Raw genomic sequence first — 12,104 nt, forward strand, 5'->3', positions numbered from 1 at the left:
ATCTGTTGCCACGCAGAAAGTGTCAGTCCTATTCACATGCGGGATTGTGTTTGATTTGAAAGTGTGCCCCCACACCCTGAAATCCGGACAGCAATAACCCCTCCTGACTGCTGGCTCTCTTTCAAGTGTCAAACGTCACTTTCCAGCAATGACTGGCTTCTTACAGGAACATGCAACAAGAATTGAAATAAATGGACTCTGTGTCAGCCCAAAGTCTTTGGCTGCAGACGCCTCATAAGGAACTGGGAAAGCAGCCCACGTGTCTCTAGTGCAGCAGTACGAATGAGCCCCAGACAATGCAATCAGAGCCAGGCCCCACCCTTACTGACAATCCTTAACCACAGCTGCAGGGCAAGGAGACCCAAGCAGAACAAACTGTGGTTTATATTGAACACAGTGTACACACTGTAATTTAATCAGGCATGCTGCTCAGAAAATATCTACAGCAAACATTACAAACAGCCTTTTCTGATTGGAGCTGAACATGTGAACCTGTGAATATCTTCTGTATAGTTTATAATACATAAATGCAAATGACAGCAGTTAAAGACAGATAGTATATTAGATATGATAGTGTAGTGTGCTTGTGTCTGTGTGTGGGTGTTATATATACACACACACACAGTGCGATTGGGAAACTATATTTGTGTTAGCTTTGGAAAACACTGACCTTAATAATTCACCCCCCAACCACAACCTCCATAACTCCCTGTGCACAATCCTTTTTAATCAAGTGCAGGTGAGAATGGGAGTGTGTCTGAATTTGAACAGCGTGCAAAACTGGTGGCTGGCAACAGCACTGTTCACCTGTCATTGCTGACTTGCAGTACTTCTGAAACCCACTGCATCAGTGAAACTAAATCGAAGAGCTGCACAAAGCACTTAGAACAAGGACACAAGTACTGTAGCAATGAAACCTGTAGATGTAGCGGTTAGTTCAAAACCTTACAGAATGACAGGGCATAAGAGCCCTGTACATGAACTGCAGACAACATCAAGCTCTGTAAGGCATGTCAGAGGGTTATACTTCAGCTCAGTTCTACTTATAACCAGCAGAAGAACTCCTTTTGTGGGTTCGGTTTTACCTTTATGGGCCCTTCTATACTTTGTATCACAGACTCCTACAGATGTTTTGAATTGCATCTGGGTATAATCCCATGAGCGGCTGGATTTTTTACAGATCTGATCAGTGACGACACTGTGTGTGTGGTGTGTGCTCAGGTTCTAGTTACAATGCTACTAGAATATGCAGTTAGCTTCTTTTTAACTCACCAAATGACATCTTGTTTGCTAAAACAAGGGCAACAAGTAAACAGTCTGTTGCTGAATCCGTATCAGTCTTGCATCATTAAACCACAATGATGACAAACAGATTCCTATCTGATCATGAAAATACGCAACCTCATTTATCTTTAGTGCACTGCAACTTATAACCTACTTAGTTTCTGTAGTATTTAGTCTAAGAAATAAATCATACCATTACAAATCACTCCTACAATCTATGACTGCAGTACTGCAATGTTTATGCTGTCGAATGACAGGATTTGGCTCAAATGTTGTTTGATGGACACTAGTTTTTTTGAAAACTTTAGAATCATTCTTGCAAACAATATTTGTAACCCACAGTATTCCCTGCGTCAAGGACTTGCACTGTACACATGTATTTGAAAACACCTTTGAAATCACGACCACCTGAATACCTGAAGCACCCAAAGCAAAAAGTGAACTTTAAAATGAGACCCTAACGTTGCCTCTCTAGTTCATTGTAAATACATTGAAAAGACTGGAGCCCTTACAGGGAGGTCTCTCCACCTCGTCTGTGCTTGACAAAGACCAGATCATGTATATTCAGGAAAAATTAAATCAGATTACTTACTTTTTTAGTCAAGGTTTTGGAAACACAGTACTGTGTACTTTTTAGTAGGACGCCTGTTTAAATCAGTTTGGCAAATGCATTTTTGTTTAGTTTCTTTTTTTAAACCAAACTACACACGAGAAGCACAAACGCAGAAGGATCATACAGAGGTCTAAGCGTGGTGTCAAAAAGCAATGTTAGTGCAGTGCCAGGAAAGGAACACTGCATTGTGGAGGGTTTGCCGCACACTAAGGGTAGCACAAGTTAAAATACAGAAGGCAGCGCGCTCCAAAGAGTTTTGTGTGGATAGAAATGTACTTTTATTATTATTTGTTTATTCAGCAGACGCCTTTATCCAAGGCGACTTAGAGAGACCAGGGCGTGTGAACTGTGCATCAGCTGCAGAGTCACTTACAAAAACGTCTCACCCGAAAGACGGAGCACAAGATTCACTGACTTGCTCAGGGTCACACACAGTGACCTCCTGGTTACAAGCCCTTTTCTTTAACCACTGGACCACATTTGGCTCCATCATGTTTAGGAAATAACCAGGGACCGGTTTTCAAAACTTTTTTCTATCCCAAAATATAGGATTACAAAATCCGGATCAGTGTGATCCAGGTTTTGAAAAGCCGGCCCCAGGAGGGCTGTTTTTATCTAATGATGTCATGCACTCACACAGGCACCCTGCAATTCACAGTAACAGCATTCAGCAAAGTCTTCCACTGCTAACACACTGACATCTTCAAGCACTGTTATTAAATGCCGTTTTTAGCACAAAGGGAGTCCAAGAGATCACCTCGTACCACAGTTTCTCTGTATGGCCTTCCCCTGGTTCTGTGCTTGTTTATGTGCTATTCATTCACAAAGCTTCCACAAGAATGTCTAAAGGAACCATGGGCACGCAGAAATACAAAGGCATCAAACTCTCGATACTTTTTTCCATACTGCACAGTACACAGCAGCTGCTCCTCAAGAGTCGCAATCACTTAATCTCCACTCAATTCAAACATGTATTACACATGGTCCACGCACCAATACAAAAAATAAAACAAGCCAGTCAAACAGAGCCACCAGTTATGTTTTCCAAACCTCACTGTAACGGTTACTGTATTTTTTTTTTTGGCTTCCTGCAGCCCTTAGAAATTTGCAGGTCTGTCTACATTATGAAGGCAGTTTTGAAAAACAGCCCAGTACTGTAGAGTCGAGCCCTTTCTGCTAAAATGTTTTGGAGCTGCAAAAGTTGGCCTGCCTGTGATCCTGTGAGCAGCAGTCTCCACAGCTCCACAATGGGTTACACAGACTGCACTGCATAGGCGTTAATAGTAACATGTTTACAATATTCATATTTGCACCAGTGATTTAGAAACGTTTAGATGATTGCAGGCTCCAGGTCTACCACAGCTCTTCTGGAAGTGAAACATTCAGAATCAACAAAGAAACATCTGGGAATGCTGTATGTTTCAACACACACGACAGGAACACACCTGAGCTGCATTTACCCTTAATTTACCACAGTTACAGCACAGAATCATAGACGCAGGGCTACTGCAGATGCACTCAGATGCAACCTGCCTTCAGGACATTACTGTAACTAGGTGAATTGTGGCAACCTCTAAAAGTGTGAAGAATCAAAACAAATGAATAAAATCAACAGGCAGAAACAGCAACCCCCTTGCTGATCTTCAGCGCACAACAATAACCCGCAATGCCGGAGTGCTGTGTACAGAGAGGATAAAAACCAGTAACACTGCAATGTGCAAAGAGCTCCGTTCAATAAGCATCGCGGTAAACATTCAATTCGACAGACTGCTAGGAAGCGCACTCTCCTGTAGAACGGGGTCCAGTCTTCACAGGCCCTCCGCGCTGAACCGGGTGATGGCTCTGTGATGCAGCATCACCGTGGGCTCCCGTTGACCCAGGGTGAAACCTCCAAACCCACTTCATCTGAGAAACTGCATTGAACCCAGGCCTCCTGAGGTTACACGCACAAGAGGCCGGGGAGTTAGCCCACTGTGCCATCTACCTACCGAATACAGAACGTTGCCCTTAGATCCTGGTTGTCAAGGCAACATCAGCAAGAGATCTGAGTTCGGAGGCATGGCATTAAAAGCAAAGTGTGCCTATGAATAGCTCTAGCACCAGCTGAAGGATCTAAAACTGTTGGCACAGTGTACTGTGAAACACTTGGACATGCTTTTAATAGTCTGCACAGCATACAAATATTACCTGATGAATTCCAAAGGGCCATGTGGCAGTACATCACTGTAACCAGATCTTTGTACTGCTCATCGATCAAGCTACAGTACAGTAACATTGTGTGTGTGTGTGTCTATATATATATATAGACACACACACACGGTGAGAAGACGATGCCCATTCTGTGGACCTTTGAGATCATCCGATTCCCCCCCTCCATGTGGAAATATGACCTGCATATGAACATACATGTATTATTTTAAAACCAGGGCTTTCCAATCAAAAACAACGTGCACTTATTTGCGCATTTATTACTAAGAGCCAACCCATTGGACAGCCCTGCACTGGGTTTCCATTCCAACAACATGCATGATCATTCGGGTTTGTCCAAAGCATCCCTCCAATCGCAGCTCCGCAGTGCTGACACTGCTGAGGCAGGTGGTATTGTAGGAGTTGGTTCACTTTGACTGCTACAAACTGCAATCAGTGTTAAGATCCCTGACAACATGACAAGATGATAACTCACACACTCACCCATCTGTTCTTTTTTGTGTGTGTGTGTGTAAATGACACACAATTTAACCAAAAGCTTTATTGCATAAAATAAAGAGACTGCTCCTTTTTTAATTCCTAGCATCAGGTTGATGGTACTCATGAAACCAGCGAGTGTGCTGAACAGTAATGGTTGAGGACTCTGCTTTGTTTTTCGATGCTTCCTTCTTTTTCCACTAATGCACCGCTCTTGAACCAAGAAACAGATTCCTGTGCTGCAGTCACCGCAGAGGTGGCGGTTTGCTAAGACAGCAACAGCTTTGTTTCCGCGGAAACTGGCTTTAGGTCTTGGCTTATTGCAGCAAGACAGAGATATTACACAACATGCTGCAACGATGCCAAGCCAATCACCCCCCCCACCCCCCTCCTAACTCCTATTATTATTATTATTATTATTATTAATTTATTTAAGTAGAAAAAAGTATTTTAATGAAAATAAAAACAAAAACACCTTGAGAGTCCTTAAGAGAACTTGAAAATGTAATTTAGCTGTTTGGTTCTAGTTTTGTAAAGTTGCAGTAATGTGTATTAGCTCTGTGTATTACAGTCTTCCTGCAGCAGTGCTCTGACGTCAGACATGCAACGGCTGCCATAGGAACGAGATCTGCGCTGGAAGGCTTGGGAGAAAGCCTGGGCATAGCAACACAGCCAAACACGAAGCAGTCAGCATCAGCAGCCAAACACGAAGCAGTCAGCACCAGAGGCCAAATGAAGCAGTCAGCATCAGCGGCCAAATGTAAAAACCAAAAAACCCAAAAGGAGGTTCGAAGGTCACACGCTGTAAAGATGCTCTTTAATGCTGCGTATATAAATATAAATGAAAGAGCTCTTTTATGATGGCCAGGCATGGGTACTCAAAGCAAGACATTTTAAATGGCAAATATTATTTATGATAACCCATCCCCCTGCCCAGTGCTAGAGTGGGTCAAACAGGATGACGTCTGGGAGAGTGAGTGAGGTCAAGCTACAGTCCTGATCCTAGCTTGTCGTCTTAAACAGAGCTTGCATGCCAAGACAGTTTACAAAACAATTCGATAGGGTGTGGACGGAGGAATCCATGTTTTGAACATTCTCCAATCCCATTAAACCCAGTTCCAGCTCCAAACTGGGAAGAATGGATTGCTCAAATACAGCAGGTAGCTTTTTTGAAAACTAGCCATATACGGTCTGTTACTGAGGAGAGACAAACGCAAATATGGAATATGGACTTGCAAATTCAGACTGTCCTGCCACTGAAGGAAACAATGAGGAAACAGTACTTTCCTAACCATACCGTGCAAAAGAAACAACATTACAAGAACGTAACGTCAGAGAATGCGCTTTCATCTAAACCACCCCCGAAACATTCTCGCAGGAAGCACTCTTATAAGCAAGTACAGTGCTGTGTGTTAGGGACTCTACAACAAGCTTCGTTTAATAGAGTAACATTCCAACAGGTTTTCAGAATAACTGCTTAACGGTTTGGAACAGAAGCTCCTGTAATAAAAACACCGCTAAAAACCACAAAACAAAAAGTTGTTTAAAACACTCCCTCTCTCTGCACAATAGGTCATCCACACAGCTTAGGGTCTGGCTGCAACCCAGAAAGCAAGTCACACAACAGGTTACTATTCCCTGCTTCTCCAACACTTATCACCTGGCCACCTTCCCAACCCTGCAGCAAACTATCAATCTGCGTATGTCAAGGACTGGCATCACAAGAGGCTCTGCAGGCTACAGACTGCACTTAACAGATGTGGTACCTTTTACTCTTATTCTTGTTCTGCATTGATTAGATAACACACTGTGCTGCTGAAGAACTCAAAGTGCAATAAATACAGCTCCCCAAACTAGAGCACCGATCAAATGACTTAATCTTCTAATCGAGGCAATGTGGCAACAGCCTGGAAGTGCACACACTGTGAAGTCTACAGCAGGCAAGCCTGGGAGAAACGCTACTGTCCAATTCCCAGTCTAACAGGCCTTGCAGACCAATGGGTCTGACGGGAGGGGAAGCAAATAAAATACAAATCAAATCCAGATCAAAACAGGTCTGTCCGCTTACTTACTTAACCCGCTATTAAAGATGCTACTGACTGCATGAAAGCAAGCAAGCCAGCCAATCAGCATTGCACAAATGATACCACTTGCTTCCTAGTATCCTTTCCCAGCATGTCTTTACAAGAACCCACACTGCACTCCCCACCCCCTCACTAAGCCATTCTTAAACCCACTGTTTATCCCAAATGATTTCTTACAATAACAGCAACAACAACCAGGATCGCATTGCTAGATCCGGGGTCAGAAACAAAGCTGTCAGCCCAGTTAATGTCACAAACATCCTAGGTACCTGCTATAGGACAGGAAGCACGTTTGCAGGGATAGGTGATCACTTTGCACTATGAGCAGAAACAATCTACTCCCCATCACCTGCCCACGGCCGTCAGTGCATTGCTTATTGAACCTGTCTGCCTGCAATGGGCTGAACATAGAGCTGCTGTGATAACATCTCGTGGGAGGAGAGGGTGGGGGAGGATAAATACTACAGGCATCTTACTGAAACTCTAGCAATTAACAAGGATGGGGAGGGGGGGGGGGGGGGTCAAGATATTCTATCAGTAAACACTCGGGGGCGTGCAGAGGGCTTTTTACTCACAGAGAAGTGATTTATACTGTAGAAACGACATGCAGGGAAGCGAGCTGGCAAATCCTGTGGAAATGTTGCAGAGTGAATAGGCTGGTTTTCAGCAAGACCCCCCTTCTCTGGTTTGCTCTATTAATATAACAACCTGTTCATTTTAATAATGGTTTATTGAATTGCACTCCTTTAGTGCAGTACAAGATCAGTCCAGAGAATGGTCTGATTACTAATTAGGGAGTGTCTGATTACTAATACAACAATATATAGGCTAATGGTAGCTAACAATACAAGTATGGCATATGCAGCTAAGAAGAATGAGGTACTGAATAACTAAATGTAAAGGCGACAAATACAACCTTATGTTTGCTTTTTTTTTGACTGTTCAGAAATCTACTGGGAAACTACTAATTGAGTTTCCCGGTCTCACAAAAACAATGCGTCCAACTTGAGTTACCGTGTGCCAAAGAAACATGAGAAGAACAGGCTGATCAAATAAAACCGAAATACAAAACAACTGAGCAGCAGCTCCACTTTCAAAGCGCGATGGTGAAGGAATCTGCACGATCAACAACCCAATAATAACACACAGTGCAACACGCAACATTTATTAACAGCGATGGTGAAGGCATCTGCACAATCATTAATCCAATAATAAACACACAGTGCAAACACGCAGCATTTATTAAGAGCGATGGTGAAGTCATCTGCACGATCAGTAATGTTAAATAAATGTTTTGCCTTTTAACATTTATACAGAACTATTAAAAATGCTCATTAGTGCAGAGATTAGAAAGTAAAAGAAACTCAATAGAGGCTTTTCAATGACAAACGTTTCGACTAGAAGTCCAGCACATTGAAAAAGACTTTGTCTTGTATGTTGAATTTATTCATTCGGTATCTTTCCGTATTTCTACACATTTCAATTGAAAGCAAAATGACTGTTCCACCAGCGAGATTCACTCCACAGAAAGCATACAAGTTTAAACAAGCTCACACGAGCGGAAGGCTGTTGCTATGAGCTCTGTTATGGGATGTTTGGCATTGTCCTCCTGGCTGGTAGAAGCTTGCACAAGCATTCCAGAAGGGTTACGTTCACACCGTCATTCCACTCACCCATGGAACAGACAGTAGCCCGGTGAACTCACAATAACACACAGAAATATCAGCAAGGGCTCAACATGCTTTGAGATGGACCAGCAAGAAACGAAAACAGCATTTTGACTCAATACATTAACACTGTGTAAACAGTTGCCTGCCACTGCAAAGCACACAGTCCGCTGTGAACATTCACAGCATACACATTGTCTTGAATAATAAGGTACTTAACCAGGAGGAATGACCATTATGCATCAATGCATCCTTCTGCATACTGTACACAGCACCTAGGACTGCTACATGTGGTTTGCCTGCAAAGCCTATGACTGAGTGTGTGTTTTCATATTAGATTTTAGAAAATGCTATTTAAAATGAATAGAAAACAAAGTTACTAAAACAGAGCTCAGAGTATGTAGGTCAAGTTCTGTAGAGTGGCGAGTGAATTGTATACTGTAGATATATACTATCTATCTTTGAACCGACACAAATGCAATGCAAGCATGCAGTGGAAGGCTGCGAGGACGAGAAGGCGTGACTTAATGAATGAAGCATCTGGGAAAAGGAATATGGCAACAATCACTCTTTCTCTAATTAGTTTCAGGTTGTCCTTTTACTTAAATTGCATGTATTTTTGAGCACAAGACTGGACTGAAACTCAAAATGTAAGGGTCATTTTCAATTGCTCTTAATAAAGGAGAGAAATATCCAGTCCCAATGTACCTGGAGTAGATGCTAATAGGATTTCTGTGGGTCTGCTTATCATTAATAATATATTTCAACATAATTACAGCACGGTCAATCTACTGAAACGTGTACTAATATAAACTAAACTTGCATGTAATAAAACACACTCTGCTTGCCACAAAGTGGTTCCAAAACCACAGTGGTGCAGCGTGCAACAATTCTAAAGAAACCAGGAAAAAAACAAGACTTCTTTAAAACTCCCTTAATCTTGGTCTGGCCCAAAAGACGTCATGTGCACAAGATGTCAGTAAACAGCGGCATGCATGCCGGCTTTGAGCTCCCATTCAGAAAGCAAGCAGCTAACAGATGACATTAATAATCTGTTACATAATCTCCATGTGCAGTACATGCAATCTATATTGCAATGTGTAATCTTTATTAAAAAAAAAATACAATAAGAACCAAAAAGATAGTGTTATTAAACTCCAATATAAAAGTACTGTATATAACTAGAATAGGAATGGTTATAAAGATCAGCAATCAGATTGCACATTGTCCTTTTTACTTTGCTCTGTATTCTGCAAAGTCTTGTTCTATTTGACGACATGATCGCTGCTTGCAGTTTAAAATCCATTCAATTTCATTTCGCTTTAGAAATGGCAGCCTCAGGTCACAGAAACACACTCATGTTCTTTGAGACGGTGGGCTTGTGATAATAACCAGGCTGCTTCACCCCTGGAATATCGCATCACCGACTACATTCAAACTGCACAGTGATGAGAGGTCATCTGCTGTAATCCCAAACTGTCCGAATGTGTCCGCGCACGGAAGATCCATACCAACGCTTCTCAAAAGATTCCAAGCAAATTGTTAGCCCAATAACTGGCAAGCCAAATCAATAACAGCCAATTTTTCAATTGAAAGAATCGATTTCATTGCGCTGCTTCTCCAGACAGTTCATTCACAGCTAGTGATGACTGGTTTAACACAGTGTTCTTACAATTAATATAGTTAGGGGGCTTTTTTTTCAGGTCAGACTAAAACTTCTTCCCCCAGTCTCTATTCTTTAATCCCTGGCTGGGTCTTTCAGGGACTAGACTTGCTTAAAATCACATTTAACGTCAGCATGGAGGGGTTGAGAGTCACCTGGAATGAGATCTGCAGTTCTAGCTGGCTTCAAGCCTGTCGCTCTCCTAATGAACACACACCACAGCAGCCTGCAGATACAGCAAGGCCTGGACACTGCAGCGACGGGGAGATCCCTCTCCTCTCTTCCCTGTGACACCCAACTGAAACAAACGCTCCTAAACCCAGACATCCGTGCACCGAAACAAACACATCACAACGCAGCACACGGGTCTCCAGCATGGAGATAAAGCAGCGTGTCTGAACTGGGTGATGCCAATATCAATACAGGAAGGATTCCAGTTATTATTTGACGATCATTTTCATTTATCTGCCATCGTAAATGTATGAGTCATGGGCGGGGGCTTTACTGTACAACACCTGGCACGAATGGATCGTTCACTGCCAAAATGCTCTGGACACGAGTGGCTCTGTTCTTCCCTCACTGGATTGGTACAGGAGTACATGTCTGGAGGCCTTCCAGTGATCTGGGCTATTGAAGCAGTCAGTGTAACTGGCAATGCATGTTCCCCTTTACAGTCCTTACTAAAAGCTTTATTAAACCCTTCTTGGGAGGCAGGTGGTTTAAAATGAAAGGAAGTATGCACGGTACTCTGATGACAGCACATCCAGCACCAGATCAGCCCCCAGGTGCAAGCAGCACCTAGTATACTTTTTGGACAACAGACTAAATCTGCACCACTCAGCTTGGTAAAAAAACCTACTCCTGGGCTTATTAACTCAAGCATGGGCCAAGATGATTTTTCCATAAAGGAAAAAAAAAATAATCTCAGCAATCATTCTGAAAGTGACATTGGACTGTGGAAACAAACAATACAGACACTATTCAAACAGAACACACCTCCTCGCCGGACAAACTGCCTTTCCTTAAAAGTAATGCTCTCTTTCCAGTGCGTTGTAAAGAGCCCAGCACACCACTACCTAATCGAACAAAAGGAGTGACTAGAGCAAAAGACTGACTGCACCATTTTAGTAAAACGAAAAAAGAAATCAACTTTTCACTTTGTACAGCCAGCAATAAAATGCGTACACAGTGACTGAGAAGGTCAGATGTGTACACAGTGACAATTAAGAAGCAGCCGTGCAAACAGTCCAAACGTGCCGCGGTCTGGTCTAACAGCGCACGACCAGGCAAGGTAAACCAGCTGTAGGTGCAAACACGCCGCTACGTGTTGCGTGTGTTAAGCCAGCACTTCCTTGCGATCAACAAGTTCTTAGAGAAGAACCAAAACGATGAGGCGACTTTTTTTTTTATTCTCCGTCATCTGCTTTGGATCCTGCGGCGTCTGCATCTTAGTGCAAATTATATAAATCACCTACCACACCATCCCGTAGGCCCCTTCCCCGATGTATGACAGGTTGCTGTACCGGGGACCGACGTCAAAGGGCTGCCCGCGTACCAGCTCCGCTCCGGAGCCGGAGTTCGCAGCGCCGTCCGCCGCAGCAGCCGCCATGTTCACTCGCTGCCTTCGCAAGTACAAGAACTAGCACTAAGAACGAGGAAAAGAGGGCTTCAGGGAGAGGCTTGCACTATGACTTCTACCGGAGCCTGTTTCGGTTAATTAAAAAAAAAAGGGTCGAATTGGGAATGCTATCGACAGCAGCTTGTTGCGCGCAGTGCCTTTGCAGCCGCGCTGCAGGAAATAACGGAGAGCGAGCGAAATGGAATCGAGACTGGAAAAAAAAAAGGGACGCCGGCGGTGAACACGTGACGGGGGCCGCTGGAGGAGTGCGGCACTTCGGGAAAGTGCTACTATTGAAATAAATTAACTCCAGCATTTTTTTTTTTTTTTTTTTTTGAAAATGAGTTGAAATAACTGATTTATTTTAGGAAAACAACCTAACGCGCATTTATGACCAATTTTCCTTAACGTAAAGTTATGTTTGAGCGAAAGCAATAAATAAAAATATGAATATGCTTACCCATCTACACTTACCGACAATGTATATTGA

General features: G+C 43.0%; 1 protein-coding gene across 1 annotated transcript in view; it reads right to left on the reverse strand.

Annotated features, from left to right (window-relative positions):
• Nucleotides 1-11,605, reverse strand: part of LOC121300274 (protein yippee-like 1) — a 17,867-nt gene extending 6,262 nt beyond the window's left edge. Inside the window, exon 1 of the mRNA XM_041228776.1 lies at nucleotides 11,477-11,605. Coding sequence (XP_041084710.1) covers nucleotides 11,477-11,605 — 129 coding nt within the window. The remainder of the gene's footprint in view (nucleotides 1-11,476) is intronic.
• Between the last annotated feature and the right edge of the window lie 499 nt (nucleotides 11,606-12,104).

This window comes from Polyodon spathula, chromosome 25 (genome assembly GCF_017654505.1).
Source record: "Polyodon spathula isolate WHYD16114869_AA chromosome 25, ASM1765450v1, whole genome shotgun sequence".
NCBI classification, from domain to species: domain Eukaryota; kingdom Metazoa; phylum Chordata; class Actinopteri; order Acipenseriformes; family Polyodontidae; genus Polyodon; species Polyodon spathula.